The 27470-nt window shown below is 45.8% G+C and overlaps 1 protein-coding gene across 3 annotated transcripts in view; it reads right to left on the reverse strand.

Annotated features, from left to right (window-relative positions):
- Positions 1 to 1655: 1655 nt before the first annotated feature.
- Positions 1656 to 27470, reverse strand: part of LOC147139151 (actin remodeling regulator NHS-like) — a 46111-nt gene continuing 20296 nt past the window's right edge. The window contains exons 2-9 of one of the 3 annotated variants that reach the window (XM_086047999.1): positions 13434 to 13580; positions 12609 to 12742; positions 11777 to 11839; positions 8642 to 8840; positions 7174 to 7308; positions 4447 to 6750; positions 4156 to 4258; positions 1656 to 3507 (exon numbers count right to left, since the gene is read on the reverse strand). In XM_086047999.1, the coding sequence (XP_085904125.1) occupies positions 2904 to 3507; positions 4156 to 4258; positions 4447 to 6750; positions 7174 to 7308; positions 8642 to 8840; positions 11777 to 11839; positions 12609 to 12742; positions 13434 to 13580 (3689 nt within the window). In that variant the 3' untranslated portion in view covers positions 1656 to 2903. Of the gene's footprint in view, positions 3508 to 4155; positions 4259 to 4446; positions 6751 to 7173; positions 7309 to 8641; positions 8841 to 10630; positions 11710 to 11776; positions 11840 to 12608; positions 12743 to 13433; positions 13581 to 27470 lie in introns of those variants that run through there. The other 2 variants (XM_086048000.1, XM_086048001.1) reach the window with 2 other exon arrangements.

Consider the following 27470-nt stretch of genomic DNA (forward strand, 5'->3'; position numbering starts at 1 on the left):
TTTTAAACATATGTCTTATTTCTTAAAAATGGTTGACTTCTTTCTTTAAAAATGTTCCAAATTGACCTTGAGCAAAAAAAAAAAAAACCTCTCAAAAACGTTTTTCACTTTTTTTTTTTTTTTACATGCAACTGTTCTCTAAATGATTAAACTCTTTTTTTTTTCAGCAAAAATATCCACCTTTTTTTTCCCCTGAAAACGTATTGTCTCGTCAAATATGCAGTCTTAAGGTGGGGGTGCGTTCAGAGCCCCCAGGGTCACTATCAGTCTCCAGCAGCCTCCGGCTCAGCCTCAGGCAGAGGGGGGAAGGGGGGAGGTGCTTGAATGCACTCTAATGAGTCCCCCCCCCCCCCCCACTCCACGACACCCGAGTAGCAGATTTTGGTGTGGTTGCATCTTGTGGTGTGTGTCCCTGCCCCCCAAAAAACCTTAATGGTAATTGTGGCTTACAATGAGAGCATAGTGACAAAATACATTTCTTGGCTAGCCTTCAAATTTACATTTTGAGATATGACTCGATATGCGCAAATCAAAATCGTTTAATAACAAAAATAAAGTTAGATCAATCACTATTTTGTGAAAATATTAACACTTTCTGGAAGATCTACTGTTGATTTTGAATGTAGGACTTTTCTTGAAGATATTTGTGAGAAAATTAAGGATGTGTTTTTTTTTTTGCCTTTTCTCACTTTCCCCCCAAATATTATATTTATCTCTAAAATACTCAACTGTAAACATACATTTTTAAAAAGTAGTTCTTTGGAAAAAAAAAATCCAACCATACAAGTTGTTAGATGACTTTTAATCCGTTGTATCTCCGCGTCTCCCTTTAGTGGTCAAAAGCTGAACTTGGGGTTGCATCAACATGACAACACAAGATGTTTTTCCAAGCAGTCACATTTATTTCTCCTTTTGTCGGCTACACATTTGCACTCCACCACATTGTTTACTAACAAAATAAATACAAGACAAAAAAGGTTTCTTTTTTCCAGAGCTCAGAAATGTACATCACTTTAAAGTCCATGTAAACACGTTTCGTATTCATTTTTTTTTGTACACAATTCACCCAACACTCATTCCATTTACACCTTTGTACAAAAACTAAATACATCCACAAGGTGGCGTTGTAGTCCAAATTGATCCGGTACCACGTCAAAACGCACCCTTGCCACTGTTTTAGTATGAGCAAGTACAGCAAAAAAAAAAAAAGTCACAAAAATCACTTTATCAGTGCTAACAAAAACAAAAGCTGGAATGATATAACATTTTTTTGTGTACCCTGTTAGCATCTTCGCTACGATAACGTGTATTATTTATATACACAAGACAAGTTAGTGAAAGGAGGGTTTTAAGGCCAAGTGGACTGTATAAAGGGGCAACATTTGCATAAAGTTTCTTTGAGGACCATAAAAAAAATGACGTAGCTTGTCATACTCAGTCAGTGTGCATTATTACAAAGTGTCATCTTATAAAATAATAGCGATTTGGGTAAAATAGACTTTGATTTTATTGCATCAATGTGGAACGGCGGTTGTTGGGGGCGGGGGCGGCGGTGGGGGCGGAAGGGCGTCACCACACAATCTGGCTCCGACATGCATAACACTTACTCAACAGTTTCCAAACTTTCTTAAAAAACACACCAAGTCAACCAAACCCAAAACAACACATTTTGTTTATTTTTTCTTGAAAAAGAAATTTCGAGCTGCTAACCGTCATTTCAACACCTCCCTCGCTTTTTCTTCTTCTCACGTAAAAAATACTTGCTCTCCACCTCGGCACATATCGTCAACTTCATTTTTCCTGTTTTTACCGCTGTGCGATAAATACATGTTTACATTTTTTTTTTTCCTCATCATTTTAAAAATATCTCAAGAGTGGTTTACGCCAAGCGGTCCGACTTGTTGTGATGTATTCACAGAATACATATGTCAAAATCTTACAAGTCTGGATGCTGCCAAGGAAAATTAGAGATAGAATGAGAAGAAAAATGATTGCGCGGGAAAAAAGTCCTGGTTTCTTAGATGTAAGTTGTTTAAAATTTGGAGGAAAAAGGTACTTCATTTAGTTTTTAAAATTTTTTTTTTTTTAAACGTTGTATTAGATATTTTCAACAAACAATTATTTTTTACTATTTGGAGGAAAACGTATTTTTGGAGGAAAAAACATTTTCAGGATATTAAAAAAAAAAAAAAAGATTCAAGAAAACGTCCAATATTTTAAAAAATGAAAACATTTTTGAATGGCTTTTTTTTTTTTTTTTTACAACAAAATAGGATTTTCATGAGGAAAATCATTTCCTCAAAAATATGATTTTTTTTCCTAAAAAATAACCAACCTTTTTCTCCAAAAATACTCACACGATATGTTTCTTCTCAAAATGTTTTTGCTAAAAAATATACAACTTTTCCTTGAATATCAGATTTTTGGGGGGTTGAAAATAAACACCTGTCATTTGACTATTTGTAGGAAAATATCTGACTTAGTTTATGGAAAATATTCTTTTTCTTGTCAAAAATATTCAACTTTTTTTCTTGAAAACTTTTTGGGTTAAAAACATACAAGTCTAGTTTTTGTCATAAAAATGTTTTTTTTTTTTCATCTAAAATGTGTCATTCTATTTTCATATATTTATGACTGTGATTTTTTTTTCTGAAAAAAAAAAAGACAAAAATCTTCCTCCACCCCCCAACCTGAAATGATCTATAACTATTTTCCCTTGAAAATATATATTGCTGAAAAACTACATTTCCTGTAAAATATTATAATTTATTATTATTATTTTGTGTGATTTTTTTTTCATGACAATATCAGACTTTTGCCCCCCCCCCCCTCAATTTGTTGTTTTTAATAGCTGACGTGTTTTGTACATCCCCTGCGACGAAGGGACGGCGAAGACGTGCTTGTCAGTCGAATCGCGGGCGCGGTGTGGCCGGCTCGTCGTCGTGGGGGCTCCCGTCGGAGTTCTCGGCCTCGCCCTCGGAGATGGCCTGCATGGGTGCCGAGTAGAAGCGCGCGCGAGCGGCGTAGCGGCTGCTATTGGCAGGGGGCGGGGCCCTGGCGCGGCCCAGCCTGGATTGGGGCGACGCCCAGGATTTGGGTGAGAAGAATCCCTCTGTGTCGGGCGACCTGGCCACCGCCACCGCCACCTCAGTCGTTTCCGTCGCGGTCGCCTCGTCCTCTCCCGCTGAGTGACCTTTGGGGGTCACGGGGCTCTTGAGGATCTCGGCGGCCGACATACGGTAGCCAGACTCGGAGCGACTGCCCTTCTTGAGCAGGAGCAGCTTGAACTCCTCGTTGGAGGTGCTGGACTTCTTGACGTTCCTGTAGATGGGTCCGGGGGCCCTCTGAGGGCCCGAGGGTGTCGACGAGGGCGATGCAGTGGCAGGAGGCGAGGAGCAGGCGGCGCCTCCGCCACCAGGGGGCGGCGGTGTGCTGCTACAGGATGACAAGCCGTTCCTCACAGACAGCTCGCCGGAATCCTTCCTGCCCAAAACTTTCCTCTTTGACCTGAGTTGGAAAAACGCCTCCAGTTAGAAGGTATGATGTGGTATGCTTTGGATTACCTAGACAGATAAAAGTCAGATATTCTTCGAGATTAAAAGTTTGAATGTTTCGGGTGTGGAGTCATTTTTGTTCTGTTCTAAATGAAACTTTTTGTTTGTAAATATAGGAATTTAAAAAATATCTTTTTTAAATTGTTGAAAATTCACAACTTTTTTTTTAATTGATGGACAGACAGAAACAAATTGCGATTTTTTTTCTTTTTTTCTATTTAAGTTTACATTTTGGGAATAGGTGGATAGACTAGATTTTTTTTTTATGGAACAATTACAATTATATTTTAAAAAATAATTAACATTTTCGGAAAAAAAAAAAAAAATCAAAAATAAAATAAGTACAGAAACATTGGGTTAACATTTCCAACTTTTGTCTTTTGATAAATATTCTAGTATAAAATATCAAATAAAATAAAACATTCTGAAATCCTTTTTTTCCATTGAAATAAGAAAAAGATTTTTTTTTAACATTACATTCCATGAACTATATGACTTGTTTTCTGAAAAATATGTAACCGTTTCCTGGTCAAATCTTCATGCGTACGGGTGCAAAGAGCTGAACGTTGCGAGTCCATTTTGTTGCGAGCGGGGCGCTCACCTGTGGATGACGGCGAACAGGTCGTCGGTGGTTCGACTTTTGGTGGGCGACAGGAAGACGCCGTCGTCCTCCGCGTGCGACTCGTCGCTCGCTGCTGCTGAGTCTGCCCAAACGCATTTCCAACAATTCACATTTGAAAACAGTTGAGAGAAGCGCAGGAGAGTATTTTCAAGATAATGTGCATATTTTAGAGAAAATCTTTGAAAACTGATACAGAATTCATTGAACACAATGACTTTTCTTTTTTCGAGTCGTTGACTAAAATCCTCGCCCCGTAAATTACCCCCGTACCTTTGCTCAGGTTCTCCTCGGCGACGGATTCTTCTTCCTCGTTTCCCGCCAGATCTCTCGCTGACCCCGCGTCTTGGTTTCCTTCTTCGCTTCCCGGACTGGCGGCAGGTGTCTGGTCCGGACCGGCGGGTGGACTTGGCGTTGAGGGCCACAGATCTTTCTCAGGCGATGGGAAAGAAGATTCTGCATCTCCCTCCACTTCGTCATCCGGCGGCGGCGGCGGCGATGACTCGACGCTGGTCCCGCCGTTGACGAGATCGCCCTCGGGAGAGAGCAGCAGCCGGAGATCGTCCGAGTGTTGCCTCGTAACTTCTAACGAGGCATCGGCGTCGACGACGTGGTCGTAGTTGACGGGGGAATAGTTGTCGCGATGGGGACTAGGGTCTACTTCCTTGGGGATGGATCGCAGCCGGACGGCGTGCAGCGCGGCGGGGGTGATGCATAAGGTAGGTCCGTTTGGTATCTCAGCTTTGGTCGACTCGGGCATCGGCTGGCGATTTTGGCTCGGCGCCCGGCCGTCGGCGACGCAGCGAAAGGCACTTAAGTCCGGGTGCGGCGAGGGGACCACGGGCAACTCCGGGTCCGGCTTGGAGGCGAGTGACGACTTCCTTTCCGGTACTTTGGGTTTCCGCTTGGCGCTGGACGGCGACAGCGGGCCGGGGAAGAAGGCGGCGGGGAAGGCGGAAGTCGGGGTCTCGGACTGGCTGGAGTAGCCGCTGGAGGGGCTGGCCAGGCCGGCCAGCTTGAAGTCGCCCTCGGCGGCGGATCCCGACCGGGATCCCGACTGCGACTCGGGACTGTCCTGGGACTTGACGCACTCCACCACCGTGGTGCCGGTGGCCGTGCTGGAGTTGGACAAAGAGCGGTAAGGGTCGCTGGATTTCAAGTCGTTCAGGAGCCACAGGTCTGCGTAGTCTGCCTGGACTACGCCCTCATCTTTAAAGGAATGCGCGTCCGCGGAGCTGAAGACGCCCAAATCGGGCAGATCGAAAGAGGCCTCCGTCCCCCAGACACCCGGGGGCTCTTCGGCGACGCGGCCCGACGGGCCGGACAAAAGCAGCTGCAGGTTTTTCTCCTCGGACGGCGGCGGCGGCGGCTTTGCTCCCGCGACGAGCGGCGCGCCGCCCTCGCTGCGTATCGTCCGCAGTGACGAGCTGCGCCTGGGGGGGCGAGGCTTGGCCTTTGGTTTCCTCAAAGACAGGCAGCGTCGCCCCAGAGTCACGTGGTCCGAGTAGATGTACGTGAAGCTCCTGCTGCCTTTCAGACCGCAGTCAAAGTGCATGGAGGTGTAGTAGCCTTCCGTGTCCTCCGAGTAGTGCGACGCCGTGTCGGCTTTCTCTGAGGGCGGCTTGTCGGAGAAGCTGCTCTCGCACGTGGCCATGCTGGCGAAGCTCGGGCAGCCCAGGCTGCTCTCCGCCTCCCTGCCGGGCTCGGGGCTCGAGTCCCGAGTCCGGCGGGCGGGGCCCGGGTGCGAGTAGTTCCACTCGCCCTCCCCGGGAGCGCCCACTTCTTCTAAGATGTCCATAGCGGTGGAGGAGAAGGAGCCCGCCCTCTGGGTCCGAAGTCCGGTGAAGGGATCCAGCGTGAAGCCGGGGTGCTCCGCGGCGGCGGCGGCGGCGGCGTTCAGGGAGAGCTCGGAGTCGCAGCGGGCCAGCGGAGACGTGCCCGGGGCGACGGTCTCCGAGGTCTGCGACGGGCACGTGGAGCTGCTGCCGCTCCAGTTCCCGCTGGAGGACTGGTGCTCGTCCTTGTGGTCCGCGGGGCCCCCCAAAACGCCGGCGGCCGATACCGAGTGCACGGGGCTGCTGAACGTGTCCGAGCTGGACGACATGTCGCAGCTGCCCATGTCGGCCATGCGGGGCAGCTGCGAGCGCGCCCGCTCCACCCAGCCCCTCTCGGGCGTCCTCGACAGCCGCTCCGACCCGGCCCGGCCCTCGGCGCTTTCCTCCTCGTCCTTCAGGATCAGCTCCTCGTCGCCGTCGAGGGGCGAAAGCTCCGCCTCATCCTCCTCATCGCCCGTCCTCGCCCGGCCCCCGTCTCGGGGGAGGCTGCGCGTCCGCAGCCGGGCGGCGAACACGCGGTCGGCGCCGTCCCGCAGGGCGCCGATGTCGCCCGCCGACTGAGAGAGGCACAGCGCCGCCCCCTGGTGGCCACGCTGGCCACGGATTCTCCTGCTGGAAGGCGCCCCCGAGATCAGGAAGTCCTCGGTCTGACAACCAGAGTCTCTGGTGAGCAGGTCGCCGTTGTCCAAGCTGGCGTGGACGATGACGCTGCGTTCGCGGGAGCCGGGCGACTCGTCCGAGTCTGAGGGGGCAAAAGCGCCCACGAATGATTACGCGCCACCAATCGCTTTGCGGAAAAAAGTTCAAAAGATGAAGCAGGGGCATCGGGGGGGCAAAAAATGGGCTTTGTTTAGATGAAATAAAAATACATTAAAAGTGTAGAATAGTTCAAATGTAATTGTAAATGTAAATAAATAAAAACATATTCATGTCTAAAAATGTCATTAAAATGGTTGATATCTTTTGAGGAGTAAAAATTAAGATGAAATGTAAAATTCTATGAAAAAATAAGCGCAAAATGAATAAATATAAATAAAATGAATAAAACAAAATGATGACATCTATAAATTTGAAATAAAACAAAGTGGTCTCTTTATGGTGGGCAGAGCTGGAAAGAAGAAGTGGAAATGGACGCATTTAGAGGCATCAAGGCGTCGCGGCGTACCTGCAGCAAAGTCCTGCAGCTGCCTGGGAACGCCGGCCACCGTCCGCCGCCTCCTCAGCTTCCTCCTGCGCTGCAGCAGCGACTGCGAGTGCACCAGCGAGCAGCGCACACTGGCGTCTCTGTCGAAGCCCACGCCTGCAAAACCAGAAAGGGAGGTGGAGGAGGGTACGAGGGGCGGGGGGGTTGAGACGTAGACGTGTGAGGCTTTTTTTTTTTTTGGGTAGAGGGGGCCACGCTCCCACGCTGTCTACTTAAAAAAGGGAGACGAATTTGCGACATCTCACTCGATTGAAATTGAAATAAATGTGCTGTGTGCGACGCCACGAGGGCCGTTGACCAACAGGATCACCTTAAACATGTAAATAACCATATTCTAATGAAACTTCACCTTTTGGCAGTTTCATGACAAAAATTTAACAAAAATACAATTAGATAGATAGATAGATAGATAGATTAGATAGATTAGATGGATAGATAGATAGATAAAAGCAATCTAGCTAGCTAGATAGTAGATAGATAAAAGCTAGCTAGCTAGATAGTAGATAGATTAAAGATAGCTAGCAGGATAGCTAGCTATCTAGCTAGCTATCTAGCTCTCTATTTATCTAGCTGTCTAGCTAGTTATCTTGCTAGCTAGCTTTAATCTATCTACTGTCTAGCTAGCTAGCTAAATAGCTAGCTAGATATATAGATAGACAAGAAATAATGTAAAACAAATATCAAGTTAAAGGAAAAAAACAGAATTCAGAAATACATGTAAATCTATCATTGAAGAAGGGGAAAAAAACATGTCGCAAACAAAAACAAGTTTTGTTCCCTTCTGTCACGCATAATTCCAAATGAGGCAACTTAATTTTTTCCGGTTTGGCTGCCTGATCATGTGACTGAGCACCATGGCGACCCCAACCCACCCCCCACCCCCCAGCCCCCTCCCTCCTTCCCCCTTTGCTTACTATGTGCATTCTTCCAGGCTGGAGCAAGTGGGAGTCAATCACCAATCACCTCATTTGGATGCAACTAATTGGCATTGGTGTCACGCCATCGCGCCGCTTTGTGGTGCCACAAAGGGGCGCCCCGAGCGCTCGAGAGCTCGCACAAAAGCGCAGACTGATCGCTACTTCATCCGCCGCTACTGCAGTTAATTGTGCAAGTGTTTTTTGGGCGCGGGGGAGACTTTTACAGACAGCGCATTGTGTCGACGTGCAGTCGGCGTGGCGCAATGATTATATTTAACTGCGGAATTTTGCAGTGCAAGTCATCATGGGACTGTTAGCGGACGCGCGCAAAACTTTCCTAAAATGCTAAACTGCTTCTTGAGGGAACGAAAAGAAGATTATTGCCTTGAAAGGTTGAGTTCACCCAACAGGTGTAAACATGCCTGCCGATTTTCATGTGGCAAAGCGAAACGGGCGCAGGGGCTGAATATTGTAAAGAAAAAGCACAAAAAGAAAATCAGCACAAGCTTTACCGGTGACGTTGATGGGGATGACGGAGGAGGCGACCACCTGCGAGTGGCATTTCATCCTCTCCTCGGGCGTGGGCAGCGGCAGCGCTCGGGACCAGTTGGTCTGCTTGTCCAAGGTGCTCGGCGTGTTGGGGACGGGGAGCGGTTTGCAGCGTTGACCGGGGGACGCCAACGCCGGCAAGTTGGGGTCAGAGGACGCCGCCTGCAAACAGACCAGCACGTGAGCCTGTTAGTAACGTTTTCCCGATTCCAGTTCCAGTCATCGTAAAATGGAAACGGCGAACATGCCCGACAGCCGAATGAAAAGAATCAGAAACAGGAGCAGAACAAACGGAAGCTCAAATGTCCAAGTGGCCCTCGAGTCGCCCCGTTGGGAATTTTTGGCGTTTCCGTCCTGGCTGCTCAGTACAACCGGCTCAGACCGTGGTTTTGTGCTTTTCTACACCACCGAAGTCGGGAAATTTGCCGATCCAATTGCCGAACCAAAATATTAGAAGAAAATCCAAAAACATTAGACCAAAACTCTAGAGATAGACGCTTGGAAAAATTTGATTAAATAAACTCTACAAAAATGTAAATATATTGGATGAAAATACAAAACATCAAACACCACCACCAAAATGTTCGATTGAAAATACATCCCTCAATATCTATTTTTTAAAAGCAAAACATATTACCGTATATAGAAATATTTTTGTAAAAAATATAGTAAAACTAAATTTGAAAAATGAATAAAATATTAAATGAGAAAAAAAAAAATTGGAAATTTGGGCTCCAGTTAAATTTCATTTCCCAAAACTGCTTGCAAATCCGAACAGTAGAGCTTTTGCGGTGTTTGCTTGACAGATTACATGCATGAAGCAAACGTGTGAAAGGGGAGCGCCTCAACATTTGCAGTCGGTCGGCAGGAAGTTCAACACGCGTGAGGAAGATGTCCTGCTTCCTTGCTGACACGCTAACAACATGTGACAAACGATCATTTGTCAGGGCGACATGCAGCTGCGGAATGTCTTAGTCACGCTGTGAAGTGACCATCTGCAGCCACCAAAGACAACCCCCCCCCCGTACCCTTCAGCCCCCACACTCCGCTCAATGCAAAGAGTCAAAGGCTGCTCCCGAAAATTTCCCACCCCAACTCCGGAAAACTTCCTTCGTCCCGCACACTTCAATGCCAGAGGAAAATGCACAAAAAGAAGGAGACAAATATATTGGGGGAAAAAAATGACTAAATAATATGAAAAATACCATGCAATTAAATGATAGGAACTAATGCAAAATATTAGACAAAACGTTTATGGATTAAATAGATGAGAAATTAACCAATGTTAGAAACTGAATTAATACAATACAATCTGTACAACAGATTAGACAAAATACTGGGAAAAAACTGGGAAATATTAGAAAACGTATCGCAAAATGTTATTCTGGTTAACAAAAATATTCGCATTAAAAAATATTAGCCGATAATACAAAAAAAACCCCGAATATTGCGGAAAATACACAAATATTAGAAACAAAGTCAATAAATATCCAAGAAAACTATTTTAAAAATCCAGATATTGGATTAAAAATACACAAATATTAGAAGAAAAAGAAGAAAATGCAGTATTAGACAAAATGTAAAACTATAAATAAATATATATAAACATAATAAACAAAACTATTATTCTATAATAAAAAACCTAAAAAGACACAAAATACACAAATATCCCACAACATAGAATTACTAGGAAAAATACTAGAAAATCTTTTTTTAAATATTGGACAGAAAGAAAAAAGAAAAAAGAAAAAAATGGACTAAAAGGCAAAAATCGTACAGTAAAAATATGAAAATATCAGAAGGAAACATGATACAAAAATATTGGCATGTTGCGGCAACACACATGTTTGTTCGTTTGTTCGTGCGGGCCACGCTGCGCCCATCTGGCACCTTCGCAGTCCGGCCAACGAAAAGCCCATCAGTCCCTTTCTCTTGCATTTCCGAGCGCTTACCTGGAGAGCGGATGCGGCGAGCCGTCCCGTCACGATGGAGCGCTTCCCGCTTCTCGCCACCCCCGCCGCCCCCCACCGCCCCCCCGCGCTTCCACGCCAGCTCTGCCCCTTTTGTGCTCACCGCCTGGCGACACCCACGCACAAAGGACAAAACCCCCACACTCCACAAAAGATCTCCTTGGAAACTTCTCCCGACTGGAAACAAGTCAGACGGGGAGCGATTGCGGCCGATTGGACTACACCGAAGGAGGAGGAGGAGGTGGAGAAGAAGCAACGGCAGAGAGGACAGGAAGTGGGCGGCATGCATTTGGCCGTGGACTTCCCACTGAACCATCCCTTTAAGTTTCCTTTCAACATGCACGCACGCAAGCTCCACCCTCCAAAACTACTGCAATTCAATTCCTTGATCCATCTATCTAGTCCAAGTTTGTGTCATTTTGTCAAAATTTAGTCCGATTTTTTTTGGTTGTTTTTTGGGCAGATTATCATCTTTATTTTTCCCTCAATTTTTCCCATTTTCTTTAAATCTTTGTCGGATTTTTATCTACCTTTTTCATGTTTTTAAACTCTTTGTTCCCCGATTTTGTCAGTTTTTGACATTTGACAGGTTTTGTCCAAGTTTGTGTCATTTTGTCAAATTTTTGAGGAGCTTTTTTTTCTTTTGGAGGGTTTTTCTGGCCAATATCTTTTGGTTGTATTTGTCATATTGTGACTTTTTGGGGTCAGATTTTTGTCGTTTTTTTTTTTTAAGTCAAAATTAAATTAACTTAATACCCCCCTTGTATTTTGTAAGGTTTGTCTTCCCTTCCCTTTTCTCAACTTTTTGACGGATTTTCATCAGTTTTTGTTACATTTTTGTCATAGTTTTGCCCAACATTTTTTTCATTTTGTCTAAGCTTAAATTTTGTCCAAGTCAGATTTTTTTTTTCCTTGTTCTGTCAGAGCTTTCTCTCTGGTTTCACCTCACAGTGTTTATTCTGTTATTTCAGAGTGGAGCAACAAAAACGGATTGTTGTGGCTCTTGCCTTACTTTTGGAGGGGAGCGTATTCAGAGTGATGATGTTGAGGAAGTGTTACAGAAGGAAGTGAGAGAAAGGACAGTGAGGAAGGGGTGCAAGGGTGGGGGGTGGTGGTGTTCTGTGTTACCTTTCTGTTCCAGGGGGAGAAGTGGCAACATTCGGTGGGGGAGGGCGGACGGGAGCTGGGGAACTAAATTAAACCAACGACATTAAAAAAAAAAAAAAAAAAAAAAAAAAGGTACAAACAGACAAAGAAAGAACAAAATGAAGACAATGAACATGTATGACAACACGCACATAAAGAGTGACAACACACAGGAGCTGTTTTGAACCCAAAGGCCTGTTTGGATTCTGCTCACCCTTTTCAGTGCCATAGTCAGATCTTTTGCTTCTTTTACTGCATTAAGTGGTGAACTAATATCACTTCTTTCAATACACCTATGTGTGTTTAATACATTTTGTAGACCTTCAAATTCCAGTTTGCACAATGCATAGGTTGGAAAGCAACTTACTCAGGACCACTTTTTTTCCCCCTTATACAGCGGTACCTTGACTTATTAGATTTTAAAGATATAAGCCATAACAATAGTAGAATGAAAAAAAAATGGTGTGTTGAATTTACTCCATTTTATTTTGTCAAAAGGTTGCACAAAATAAAATCATCTGGATCCAGATAAAAAAAATTCAAGTAGACCATTTTTTTCTCTCTCTCTCTCTCTGTCCCTCTCATATTCATGCCATTTCCGTACTCTCAAACAGGGATACAAGTACAATACTTTTGAGTTACAAATCAAACTTAGAAATCAAGTTGCTAAAAGTACAGCCAGCAGAGGGAGCACTAACACAGCTAAAAAAAAAAAAAAGAAAATGGGGGGAAAAAAAGAAGGGAGATGGACACAAATGGCCAGCAAAGAGTCCACCGGGCTTTTGTGTGTGTGTGTGTGCGTGTGTGGTCTCACCGGCGTCAAGCGCACCCCCTTCCCGGCTTTCCTGGGGGTGCCGGGCGTGGCTGGGTACATGGGCATGGGTGGCAGCGCTGAGATGGAGATGGTCACTCGGCGCTCCCTGCTGGACGAGCGCCGCCTCCGACCGTCTGCAAACAACCAAACACACCAAGTCATATCTTTTTTATTTTTTTGTCTTTTTCTTTTTTTGGGGGGGTGAAGCGACAACTGGAGGTGGCGTCCACTGCTGTCTTTTCCCTTTTACACTGTACACATGAGTTTATTTTTTTTAATAATCTATTACTCTAATCTAATCTCCATTTTTGTCTTTTTTGAAAGAAAAAAATGCAAAAAAACTGATAGACCAAAAAAAACCTAAACATTTTACATGAAAAACGCAACGTTACAAAAAATAGACAACAAATTTGAGCAATATTAGACAAAAAAAAAACAATTGACAATAATACAAAGAATGACAAAATATCTGAAAATACGCAAATATTAGGGAAAAGAAAAATTAAGACTAAACCACAGAAGTAATATAGAAAAAAATAAAATATTAAACCAAAATGTTACAATATAAAAAAATATCAATACAAAATATTAAACAAAAAAGACAACAATATTTGACAAAATACACAAATACTTGAGAGCGGAATCAACAAATATTAGATATTAACATTAGTAATACAATACAGGACACTGCATTACAAAAAACAGCAATACCGCAACATGTCCACTAGGGGACAGCAGTGAGCCGCTAATCATGAGCCTGCTCACTTGAACGCAGACTAAGTCCAAATATTGGGAGGGACTTTTTTTTTGTTTTGTTTTTGTTACCTGCGTGCAGGTGCCAGAGGTTGGCATCCTTGTGCATCTCCTGCAGGCATGGCGGGCGGGTGGCCGGCCGCAGGAGGTTCCTCTGCTTGTGCCAGGGAGCCCGGAAGTGCCACGTCAGCTTGCTCTCCACGTCCAGATCCGACACGGCTGCAAGAAAACACCCCCACAAAAAACAAAAACAAACTTACAAATTGGTGTCACCGAAAATTTCATTGCAGCATCATAATAGTGAGTAAAAAAAAAAAAAAATCGCAATGTGATCATATTGAAATAATAGGTACACTCGCACTAGGGATGGGCGAGTATCGATACCAGGTAGCGATATCGGGTCAATACAAGCCTTATTTGGAGTTATCGGGTACTCGTGGAGTTTGTGTACCACATCGGGTGACTTTTACCGGTGCCAGTCTTGTGTTGTTTTTTGTTCTTCGTTGTTGCAAACCCGAGCGTGACGCTTGCGCTGGTCATGTGCCGGGTCACGTGACCAGCCCTCTGCTGCTGTTGTTGTTACAGTGCGGCCCGGCCGCCCTGCTGGGACTTGACCTTCTGACCCGGGTGTGGACCACGTGTGCGTGACTTTCACAACGCGCCGGACAGCGCCTGAGCTCTTTACTTGCACGAAGTCACGAAAGCGTGACATCCTGAAAGGTTTCGACAGCCTTTTATGTTCAGCTGCTCTCCCCAAATGGAGGAAGTAGCTAAAAAAAAAAACAACAACAACACATAGGCGCCCAATCATGTGGTTGACCTTTTGACCGCTCCAGCTAAGTGGTGAACAAATGTCGGCCTCCTCTGATGAGAAGACAAAAACGTGGGCAACTAAATCCATCCATTTTCTTCGCACTTGTCACCTGACCAGTCGGCCGCCAATCGCAGGCCAAACAAACTCTCGCACTCACATTCACACCTCAGGACAACTGGGTGTCAAATTCAAGGCGGGCGGGGGGGGGACTTTACGGGGGCATGGGGTCCAACCTGGCCTGCCACATCATTTTTTTGTGGCCCATTAAAGTGAGTTGAGGAACTTCATTTAGCCAAAAGTAGTGTTTTGCCACCATATTGGTGTCAAGGAACTACATTATGATGAAGTGCGTTGAAAAGCTTCATTTAGACAAAAGTAGTACTTTGTTGCCATCTTTTAGCATCTCGGGTACCAAAGCACTATGTTGGAGTTGAGGAGCTTCATTTAGCCAAAAGTAGTGCTTTGCCACCATTTTAGGGTGTCTTGGTGTCAAGGAACTACAATATGTTGATGTGAGTTTAACAGCTTCATTCAGACAAAAGTGGTGCTTTGCCACCATTTTATGGTGTCTTGGTGTCAAGGAACTACATTGCGGGGCCACATGTGGACAAAAATAGTGATTTGGCAGAACTGCCTGTGGCCTAACCACTCGCCCACCTGTGGAAATGCGCCACAAAATGTGGCTCCTCCCCCTCATTCGCATGGCAGTCAGGATGATAACGTGGTGAAACCTTCAGGCCAGATGAAGGAGGAGAGAGGAGGAGGAGGAGGAGGAGGAGGGGGCGGGACGCCAGCCTGCACCTCAGCCTTGTAATTTGCTCCGCCGGGAGCCAGGCCAAACCTCCCAACACCGTCACACACCAACAATTTTTGCCCAACGGCCTGGGAAAAGAAACAAGCCGCGCTCGGCGCAAGCACACACTCGCACACAGACGCCATGCCGTGTCGGCTAAAAAGGAAATTAACGAGAGGTAGGCGCCGCGCCATTACCTCGAGGTCGGTGCGTGGCTTTGAACTCCGGCGCACCTCCTGGCCTGGATGCCCCTGCCCCCCCCCCCCCCCCCCCCCCCCCCTCCCGGCACGCATGCACGCCCTCCACAGTGACCTTCCCCAAGCTCAACAATGCGGCAACATCTGCTGCCACTCCTCCCTCGGCCTCTGTAATCGCTTTGCAAACGGCGCTCGCACCCACCGCGGTGGAGGCGCACCAAAAGGTTTCATTAGTGGCGGGAATCCATCAAAACGTGATCGTCATCATCGTCCTGAACTTTCACACCAGGTTACTGACCAAAAAGTGGAGAAAAAAAAAAGTCGAGCAGAAGATGCTAATATTGTTTGCTTCGCTTTACTCGCTGGCGTTTGACCGTGAGAAAATTTGAGTTAATTATTTGATTAAATTACATTTAATTGACAATGAATGGAATTCATTTATTTATTCTTTTCATTGTAAATGAAACAAAAATGTTGTCCAGGTCTTATTTACTTATTAACTGCCTTTAGCCAAATCTTGCTTACAGTAAAAATGACAACTTCATCTTTCAACTGGAGTATGAAGCTTGACAAAATGCGCTGAAATCAAGACGACGACGACGACGACGAATGACTCACCTGAATCACGCGTGAACCGAGGCACTAACGGATCAAATATTGAAGATATTCATCCAAAATTCCTTCTTTTTTTTTTTTTTTTTTTCCCCAAAGCGCGGCGGCGGCGAGTGAAAGTCTTTGGGAGGTCTGATTAGTGAAACACAAAGAGTGGCCGCGTCTGGCGGAATAATAATAATAATACCCCGCTGGCCTGCTAATCCGCTCTGAGCTCACAGCTGCCCGGTGATGATGATGATGATGATGATGATGATGATGATGACCCAGTCAAAACACCCGCCGATACTGTACTCGAAAACGGTCGACGTCAACCTTGTTTATATCTCATTGCACTTCATTTACATGCAATTTTTTAAAAAAATCCTGGCATACAAGTATAAAAAGAAGCTAACCGCAATTACTTTGTAATCGCAAAAAAAATAAAATTAAAATAAAAAAAAATAAAAAACAATAAAGCACCCACTCCAAATGTTCAGGACAAATGTGAAGTTGCTTTGCATCACAAACTACAAACAAACTAACGATTATAGTAATAATTGATTAATCTGGCAATTATTTTGTGGATTAATTGATGAATCCGATTTTTTTTTCCAAACAACAGGGCATTAGTTGAAATTGCCAGAACAGAAAATGCTCAGACATTAAAATGATCGGGATTCAGTTTTGGTGTGGTCTGTAACATCCATCAGAGAATCGGTGAAAAATGCAGATTATTGTTTTCCAAAGTAAAAGGAGATGTTTGCAAATACAAAAACAAAAAAAAAAACAAACACAAAGATAACCAATCTTCTTTCCCGGAGAACTATAGAAATCAGAGAATATTTACTGTAATAATTGATTAGCTGTCCATTAATCGATGAATTTTTGCACCACCAAAAATGAAGGCAACCACCATTTATGTTAAATCATAAAAATGATCAAATACTTATTCTGCCCTAACTTCCTTTGTAGATTTGTCTTCTCTTAACAGGCCTCAGTTGAGGAGGCTTCCAATTTAGGGTGAAGAAAGTCAAAGAAAAAGCAAAAAAAAAAAAAAAACAGGCAGAGTTAACCCTCTGATGTTATGATGTCCTGCGGTTTGACTCTTTTTGGGGTCGAGGTTGCATAAAAGTTGGCGTGGAGGGCCCGCTCCCCATCTGTGGAGTATATGGCTCCGTGCGGATATTTACAAGCCCGTTGGGGTGTTTCCCGTGCGTGTAAAGTCATGCTAATGCTTTTCACGCGGCTTTAGTAGATGATTGGTGGTCGTAACGGCACGCGGCGCTACCCCGCCGAGGCAGCGGTGAACACGAACGACTGCAGGCTAGTGAAATCAGGCTAAAGTTAAAGGGAGAAATAGTGGGACAATATATGAGCCCTGAGGCACTCCATTTACAAGACTTCCTAGTTTCCTGTGGGAGGCTTGGGCAAAGCGTGGCGGGAGAGACATGAACAGCTGATATGAGTCTGCTGGTCATTTTGTCACCAATGTGTGTGTGTGTGTGTGTGTGTGTGTGTGTGATTTTCCACGAAAACAGATGATCTTTCGAAGCATTGTTGCCTTAGCCATGTAACGCGGGCGGAGCTTGGCATTCAAATTAGACGATGATTAGCCCATCCACTGTTGCTTTTATAAACACTCTTATTGATTCAGTTTTTACCGCACGTGTGAAGTGGTCGATTGTACACGCCCCTCCACACACACACACACACACGACTATTGTGTGCTAATCAAATCCGCCACAACCCAAATCTGTTTCCACTTGTCGCGCCCCCAGACTTCTTGTTTGTGAGTGAAAGCGAAAAAGCCGCACGAACGCGTCGCAGCGCTATCAAGCGCACGCACTTCCACTCGCACAAACACTCAAGGAAAGGAATGCGGCGCTTGACAAGGCAAATGTTTCCAAGCGTGTCACACAGATTTGAAGCGTCATTTGACATATCCCTGTAGCGCTCGTTCCCAAACCTCCCGAATAAAACTGGCCGCTCGGCGAGAAAGTGGGCGGCGAGGCTGAGGTTTTTTTTTTTTTTAATCGCCGCGGAAAGTCACCGCAGGGACGGCGTGGTGCCGTAATACGAAGCAGCTGCGTAAACGGGCGTCACACACTTTTTGCTGGAGCGTCACGAGGAGTTCCGGAAGCACACACGGCAAACCAAAAAATGTCAATTATTCGTAGCGGGGGAAACGTTGGAAATAATGCCGTTTGCAACGGCAATTAGGCCTGGCTTATTCCCTTTTTTAAATTTCTGCTCTCTTTTTGAATTATGAGTACTTCAATCAAACTCCGTGATATGGCTAAAAAACAGATCAATACTATTTGTCAGGTCTCAAATAGCGTTTTGATTTTTGAAAATATATTTTTTAAAAGTACCACTTTTAATGCATTTGTACTGAAAACTAAGAAAAAACTCCGTCTGTCGTATCTATATGGGAAGTGCACGTACGTGAAAGCTACGTATGCGGTTCATTCGGGGCAGACGCCCGGAAGTAGTCGTAAGTGGCAATATTTGGCTGGCTAACGCCTCGCTATTGGCTGGCTAATGCCATTGTAGCAACAGGAATATATGGCCGGCTAATACCTCGCTGTTGGCCGGCTAGCGCCATGCTAGCAGCAAAATAAAAGTTTAGCTTTCAAGCTAAGAGAGAGATGAACTAGCTTAATGCGAGATAGGACGAGGCTACGTAGATGGATTCAAAATGGGAGCAAATGGCTTCCTGGAGGTTCAAGTAAATTATTTGGAACTAAAAAGGTGAACCTTTTCGTGTGTCGATGCGCCAATGTAGGCTACAAACAGAATCAGTCGGTCACTTGACTCCATTTCCACTTGTCAGCCAGGTGATGAAGTAGCTCGTGTTGAGCTGGTCAGGAAGCAAAGCGCTCCTCGATTACAGCTTTGTGGTGGCGTCAGACTGGCCTAACCCCGACCCCCCCCCCCCCACACACACACACACGCTGGCCCCCTTTTACCAGTTCCCAGCATCGCATTGCAGACTGAGGTCACGACGCCCGCCTCCCGTCCCACATGAAAGCTCCCAGGTGAAGGCAGGGTGAGGCCATTTAAGTAGGTGTGGTGGTATAAACAGGCGCTTGGTCGATTGCAATAAACCAGCGAGCCCCCCCCCCCCCCCCCGTTTCAGACGAAAACGCAGCTCCTGACTCAAAAAAGAAGCTCATTCATCAGGAGCCCTGGAATGGGTGAGAGGTCACCACTCCGTCCTGGCAAAACGGAGCCTTTACAAACATTTGACTTTTGGCCCGCGGGTCAAACAAACAGGCTCAGGTGGACGGACGGAGATGGCCGCCTTATATAAACGTCCGCCTCTGCTTTGTGCCGAGCCAGCCGGCAGACGGAGCGTGAAAGGCAGAGGGGGAAAAAAAATGCAGACGGCCAGCCAGCCGGCCAGCCAGCCAGCGAGCGAGGACGCTGCTGCGGTTCGCAGAGACACAATGACGGGCAAACTTGAACTTGAGCGGCGGAGAGGCGCGGCAGCTATAAACGAAACGCACCGCGGTCAGGCCCGGGGACCCGCTTGTGGGAAAGTCTTCTTCGGCTGCGCAAATATCCCACGGCATGACGGGAACAAGTATCGACTGTTGCATTTGATCAACCTTTTCATAAAGTTTGTAAACAACAGGAACCAGGCAGGACTGGACTAGCCGTTGGCCATATCGGGAAGATGCCCGGTGGGCACGCGGGCTGGCCTAAGCCAAAAATGCCATGGCCCATTTTTAGTGCCAGTCCACCCCTGGCACCAGGGTGCTTTCGCGTGGTAGAAAAGTCTGAAAAAAATCAACTTTCTTTGCAGTATAAAAGTGTACCGGTGTGATGGGAAAGCAACAAGACATTTGGTAGCGCGTGTTTATCTTCCTTATATGTTCAAGCTTATCTTCCGTCGTACGCGGTGAGGCCGGAGGCCCAAAGTCTTCACCTCTTGCTACTCGTTGACACATTCTGGACTGTTTCTCGCTTGTCTCTGACGAGCCAGCTCGGCAAAACGGTCGGCCCGCGTGTGGTCCGAGTGCAGCGCGAGTGGTCAGAGCAAAAGCGCTCACTATTCCCGCCTTCTCCCTCCTGCCCCTTCCCACTTGCTCCGTGTGTGGCTGTGGAATGTCGGCGTAATGATGGGTGCCGCCGCCATGCCAGCGCCACAAATTCGAGATGTCGTGCCACCCGTGACTACTGGTGGAGTACAAATGCGTGCTTACAGACGGCCACATTGCATCCGAGGCTGTTTTCGACCCTCCCGGGAAACAACATGCCAAAACAGAAAATCGCTGATCTTTTTGTGGAAACAGGAACAGGTTTTTGTTTTAATTTAATCATTGAAAAAAAAAAAAAAAACAACTACAAGGAGTAAATTCTCCAGATTGAAAATAAATGTATCATCATACAAGAGCACTAAAAAAAAAAAAAAAAAAAAAAAGATGTGCCGTTCTCAGCAGGAAAGTCCCACCGAGGACAACCTTTCTCAAATAAATCTCACGGCAAACACATTTCTCCGAGATAATAAACAGTCCTGAGCTGGGCCGAGCCGTCATCAGCCGCTGCCGAGTCTCCCAAGTGAAAACGCTCCCTCGTAATTCCCGTCCGCCTGCACGCACGCTAAACAATGGCTCCGTTTCAGGAAGACGCTATCATAACAAACGAGTCGCCCGGGAGCACCTGTGGGCGTTTGGGACGAGTCGTGAAACCGCCAAAAGCCCTTCAAGATGTGAGGCCGAGAACCGAACAGAGCCGTCAAAGTACAAGACAATGAATCTCAAGTTCAATGGAAAATTCTCAAAGGTGATTTCAGACTCTTCTCAGAAACAGCTAAATGCTACTTTCATTATTATTAGATACTTAATTACTAGTTAATGTGCTAGCATTGGTTGCTCTGATTCTCACTGGAGTATGGCGATCCACAGGGCTCAATTTTGGGGCCCCTGCTGTTTTCATTGCATTTGAGTTTGTAAAGAAAAGGCAGACTGTTTTTTTTTTTTAACAGTCTGATATCAATTTTGTCTATTTTCTGTCCATTAAAAATTGCGTGCATTTTTTCTTCTTGTTTTGATTGAGAATATACCGTGAAGCGTTCCCAAGGCAACGTGCACTACCCGAGTGCTAATCTGGGCTACGCCCCTGCTGTCATACTGGCAAATCCTAGCGAGCGACTACTTCTAGCACGGCCTAGCAAAAAAGTCACCCGGGAAGCCCGCGAGTTGCCATCCGGCCAATCGCACACGAGCAGCTGCATTGTGCCTTCATCGGGAGATGGCGGATTGTGTTTCTCTCCTATTCCCAGAAGGCTCGTGTTTCCCTCGGCTGGCTCGCAAACTCATCACAACACTTTTTCACGCTCTGGAGCGTCCGTTTTTTTTTTTTCCTTTTCGATTGATCAAAGTTGAGAATGCTGCAAAAGCTGAAGCCGAACTGAAATGCTGTCGAATGAATTGCCTTGCGGACATGTTGACATTTGGCATCTTTATCTTTTCACTTGTGAATTTTAGTATGACAATTTGGGAATGTTGGAGAATGGGATTTGCGAGACGTTCGGAATGGGGTGAACAGTTTGAGAGCTTTGAATAGCTCAAGAAATGCAGAAGGAGGATGTCATGATGTAAAATATCCCTTCATTTGCTCATTTTTATTGTAAAAATGTGAGGTTTAGGGGAAGATAAATGACATTTAGGGGAAAATAAAGTGACCACATTCCTAGATGGAAATTCTCAAATTTTCATGATAAAATTCACAGGTGAAAAGATAAACAAATGTCAACATTTGCGCAACGCAATAACATGATATATTTCCTCAAATATATCTTTCAAGCTTTCAAAAACAAAACAAGTAGAAAAGAAAATCATTTCATAAACAATAATGGAAAACTATCCAATATAGTCACAAAGTGATCCCGCCAGAGTTCACCGATGCCCGAGTTGGTCGAAACTCTTTTGTTTACCCCCCCCCCCCGAACGTTGAAGGAATTGTCCTTTTCTGCTAAAGATGGACTGACTTGAAACTTATTATTATCTTACCAAGCAGCGCATTGTTATTCTCTTCCTAACTTCAGTTTGATGTCTTTTGCGAGGTTGACGGTCGAGCATCTGCGGACGCGAGCCCCCCCGCTCTTGTTTACTTTTCATTTTGCTCCACTGGCTCCATCATCGGGGGGGGGGGGGGGGGGGGGCCTCGTGACCATATATGGACGACCCTCTTGGCTCCCCCTGCGGGGACACGCCCCCTCCAGAGCCGAGGCTCGGTGTGCCTTCGGGCATTGGAGAGAGAGAGAGAGAGAGAGAGAGAGAGAGAGAAAAAAAAAAACTATTTGGGGGGGGGGGGGGGGGGGACCTTAGAGGCGCATCTGCCGAAGGCCGAGGGATCACTTTCTCGCACAGTATTTGTGCTCAAGGAATTACGGGCACGAAACAGTGAAAACATGCCACCTTTAGCCCCTTTCGTGCAGAGTTTTGAGAAAAACGGGCATTGATTGCCCTGGTGCCTTTCACACAAAACGCAGCAAAGCAGGATATTTCCAGCAAAATTGTCGCCTCAGAGAGTAGCAGAAGAGTTTATTCCGATCTGACTTTCACGCAGAGCTCAGCAAAGTCCCTTTCACACAGCAACCGCACCACCTCCGTAACCTGGAAATTGACAAATTCTATATTTGGACTTTTTACACAGATTTGTGCAAAAGGAATTGTCACATCGGAGATGAAACATTTCGTCGCACCGCTTCTTTTCTCACAAAAAAACAACAAAGCTGAACACGGTCCACTTCTACCTCAAGTGCATGTTGGTACCTTTCTCACAAATAACAGAAAGGAAAGTGGCTTTCTGCCATTGCCTTTCACGTAGCCACTGGCCCGTTTCTGCTACGCTGCCTGAAAAATTATACAGTAGGTTGACCAAAACGCCCGTGTCAATTCCACACAGAACACTGAGAAAAATGCTGCCATCGCCAGGCAGTGTGAAAGGGGGCTGCAGAGTTGGAGAAAAATTAAACATTTGTTTGCTCTAACAAAAGAATGAAAAAGGACATTTTCACGTCTGAAAGTCCAAGTTTGAACTTTTCACACAGACTCACAACACGGAAATCAGCCTGGGGAAAAAAAAAAAAAATGCTATCCGCGTTAAAGGGGCTTTTGTGCCTTTTGTCGCTGGACTTGCAATGTCTTTCTCCCCGCTTGGCTTTGAACTTGTCAAGAAGCCTTCAACAAGATGACGTTACAAGGCAAACAAGGACCGTTATGTTCATCAATTAGGACATTTGACCCCCGGACTACAAACCCCCCGCCCCCCCCCCCCCCACCCCCTCACGCTGCTCTCAAGTTTCACGCACCGCTGCAACTTCCAAAGAAGAAAATACCTCAGCGGGGAGGTGGACACGCTCCGCCGAGAGCCGCATGAAGTCATCGGCCTCTTTCTCCCTGACACGTCCGCGTTACGTAAGGCCATTCACGTGCCGTTCGGAACACGCCGCCGTCTGATTGGCCGCGGCCCATCAAAGGCAAACCACACACACACACACACACACACACGCACAAAGAACGTGATTGGTTATTTTAAAAGTCATTATCTGGGTTGAAATGAAAACACACTCTGGAGTAGGTCGGACGTAATTGGACAGAAAGTGTGTGGTCTGCCGGCCAATGGCGTCGCACGCCTTTGTGTGAGGAGTGGGGGGGGGGGGGGGGGGGGTGAATTGATTTCATTGTCTCCCCCCTTTTCATTGGCCTTCCCCATTAAGGGACATAATTGGTTAAATAAACAGGCAGTTACGTTTGCGAGCATATTGGACGACACGCACGCACACACCGATACACACTTTTTGTCAACACCGCAAACTCCGGTCCGGGAATCCCGAGCGGGGTTTGCATCTTTTCCGGAAGTTTCTCTCCTGCAAGCGAGCAGGCGAGCAGGCGAGCAGGCGGGCCGACTTAACTCAAGACAGGTTGTCAGGAAAGTAGCATCGGTATCTGGCTGCCATTACACCCCCAATTTGTCGGTGATTGGCTGGTGTTTATGGGATGCCGACGCCAAGCGTGCGCTTTCACGCAGAGACGTGGCAACGGCGCAATCAAGAGCAGGAGATGGGGCGACGTGGAAAACAATTGGGGGAGCGGGGGGGCTTCGCTGGCAGCGGGGGGGGGGGGGCTTTCGCAACAACAAGGGGGCGTGTCCGTGGTTCAACTTCACACTTTGATCCTGCTAATTTCAAAAACACGCTTTTTGGGGGAGGGTCTAAAAGAGTCATATAAGTTGGAAGAACTATAAAATGTCAATTATTGACATGTTCATCATCACAAAGCTTGTTGCATTGACATTTTGAGTTCACTCAACTATTTTTTTTTTTTAGTTACATCTCAGAGGGAGAAATATTCTTTTTTTTTTTTTTTTTTACTCCCCAATTTCACACTGATGACGTTTACCACCTGGGAAACATTGACAGCTTTTTTAATATACAAAATGAGACATACTTAAAAAAAAAATTTTTTCGAATTTGAAGCTAGATAACACTCTGTCGACAGCACAGCGTGCGCCACAAACTTGAGCTGACACTCAAAACAGTGACCGTAGTTCTATTTTCAAACGCAAAGGTCAAACTTCCCATCCACTGAGAAAAAATTTGCATGGCGACATCACTTGCAAATACATTTGGAGCGGCGCCGAGAATAATAACGACGGCGACGACGACGACAGCGGGTCAGCGACACCGGCCGGCCAGATGTCAGCCGGGTGGGCGTGGCCTGAGACGGAATATTAATGAGGAGGCTGAGCGCGCACACGCTTTGTCCGTGCTGAGCAGCGGTGACCGTGAGGGCGGCAGATCAAGGGCGACGACCCAGATTAAAGGGGTCAGGTGACACACGCGCATCCTCGCCGCCTCCACAATAACAACAGTCACGGGCAATATGGATTTAATGCGCCTACGGTGTGATGACATCACCAACAGTGGGCGTCGATCTGACCTGCTAATTCTCAGGACATTATTACACTTACTTTGTTACGACCACTTTTATGTTTAAGTCAATATTTTGAGTACAAAGTAGTTATTATCATGTAATAAAAACATTTAAACAGTAATAACATAAGCCTGGATATGAATACAATATTTGAAGGAGCAGGTAGTTATTCTCATATGATGCATAATAAAAATGTTCAATAGTCATGTCAGCAAAGGGTTGAGTAGTGTTTAATATTTTGAGTATTCCGTTGTTATCAAATAATAAAACAAGTTCAAAGCAGTTCACATTTTGAGTATCCACTACTTGTTTTTATCCTGTAATAAAACAAGCATTCATTGATTAATACAGCAATATTTGGGGTATCCAGTGGTTATTATGATGTAATAACACAAGTGTTCACTAACTACATGCAATAGCACAAACGTTCACTAGTTACTGTAACATTCAGTAGCTATTACTATGTATTAACACACACCCTCACACACACCAGGAGTTATTATGCCGTTATTACTATGTAATTAGACAAAGACTTGTTAATTTTGTCTGAATTAATCAATAAGACTCAAGATCATTAAGTGCTTGGATGAAGAAAAAACCTGAAGTATAAAATAAACACTGAGCGTATAGCCCACGCTGTGAAATAACTGCGGCATTTTGTTGTTGTGCGCCGATGCTTTGGGGCTGACGTTTTGGCCGCGGCTGTCATCGGGCGTCTGACTGACGCGTTGTGTTTGCGTGCCTCTAAATGGCACGTTGTGCTTGTGCGCCGCATTGCTCGCATTTGTGAACAATGACTAATGTTGGCGCAGGCACATCCCTCGGTGGGCCCTCCGCACTTTGTTTACGCGAGGAAATGAGGTCCCGCTGGCTAGCTCGTCACTCGGCTCGGGTGTGAAAAAGGCCCTCGTTAAGCGGCGCCATATCCGACAAGAAACGAGGCGGCGGCGGCGCACCTCCCGTTTCCTCTGTTATGCCGGCAAAAGACCAGATGGATGTTGGGGTCACATCTGTGCTCGGCGGAATGCTCCAAACACACAACCCCGAGGCCGTTTAGCCAACGCACCCTCTGCTTCTCGGCACCGGGCCGATTTTTTCCCCGACCTGAGCTAAGGACCGTGTCCAACGTTTTGCCACGTGGCGCGACCGCAGACACGTAAACAACCAAAACAAATGTGGAAGCGATCATCAGACTTTGTTCAACTTCGGGCGCGGCTGACCTTTTCACTGCAATCGGACATTTTCTTGCTTGACTTTGAAATGATCGTCAAACTGATGCCAGTCTCCGCCCACATCATATGAGGCAAAAAAAAAGTGTCATAAATTCGCTCCCAAATAGACTGCTTCAAACCAAAATGTCGGACTTCCTGTTCAAAATTAGTCGATTGGTCAAAGTGTAATCAGGGGCTTATTATCATGATATATATATTTTTTTTACCTTTCCTCGACTGCTCAAATAATCTAATTCTGATGCCATGCTCCACCAAAACTCGATATCACTGGCTAAAAAAAAAAAAAAAAAAAAAACTTGGCCATTTCGCCAAATAGGACTATCAAATATTTTTTAGAATCAATCAAATTAAATCGAATAAATCGGGCAAACTACAGTACATATAATCGATTTTGGCGTCTGTCTTTGAACAAGAGTTGGGGTCCACCCTGGCCTGGTTGTCAGCCAATGGCAGTTCTTTCCAATAAGTCGTTGAAATAAATATTAAGTGCCTTCGATGGAGAAGTACGGTAAATCCAGTGTGGACTTCAAAGCCGCTCAACTGTCGCGCGGATGTTAACATTCCGCCTCCATCATCATACTTTAGACATCCACATGCTGCTCTATAATCTCTTCAAGATGTTACCAGCTCGTAGAACACTTTCAAACACCAAGTTCTTTCATGTTTTTTTTTTTTTTTTTCTCACGCGGGGGCGGGGGCGATCGTTTGGTGCCCTCGTGCATAAGCCGCATGGCTTATTTCCGCGGTTGTCAACACGAGCGTCGTGGACTTTCGGTTTCTTACGTGGCGTAAACACACAGCGATGACGGGGGCAAATTGGAAATAGTTTTTCCCCCCCCAACCTTCTGATCTTCAAGACAAAACTGGGAGAACGTGACAACAATACATGTTGCGTATTCGACCGAAACCACGTGGCTTACAAACATCTGCTAGCTTGATGCTAACACGCGTTGCAAAACGTCACAGGCGGGATAAGAGAACTAGCATCGATGTTGCCGGTGGTGAGACGATATTCGCAGCCGTATATTCTTTACCTATATGACTCCATCGCAGCTTATGCACATTGATCATACTGCCCCCTTATGGCCAAGGTATGCACATGAAAGCATGATGCACAAACTGCCTGTTGAATTACGTTAGGGCTGCAACTCACACATATTCTAACACAATGGTAGAATTTTTTTGGGGGGGGATTAATTGAGGAATCAAATGAAAAATTAATTTCCATCCCTCCATTAAAAAGAGGACATTATTTGCAATTGAAAGACTATTTAGGCCATACGGCACGTGCGCCTGGCAACAACACATTGAAAAAAAAAACACAAAAAAAAAAAACACGTCAGCGAAACATTCCGACTCCGTTTCAAAGGCGAACGGGCAGCCGCTTTCTCGCTCTCCATCTGTGAAATATTACGAGACGCACCACCGAGGGGGCTTTGTTGCTCATTGGCAAGGGCGCCTGACCCCCGGGGGTCAAGGGTGCCAATCCCACCGTGGCGACCCATTGTGAAAATATACACACGCTGGCTATTTT

The sequence above is a fragment of the Filicampus tigris genome, chromosome 12, assembly GCF_054856515.1.
Source record: "Filicampus tigris isolate MCC_2025a chromosome 12, RoL_Ftig_1.0, whole genome shotgun sequence".
Lineage (NCBI taxonomy): Eukaryota > Metazoa > Chordata > Actinopteri > Syngnathiformes > Syngnathidae > Filicampus > Filicampus tigris.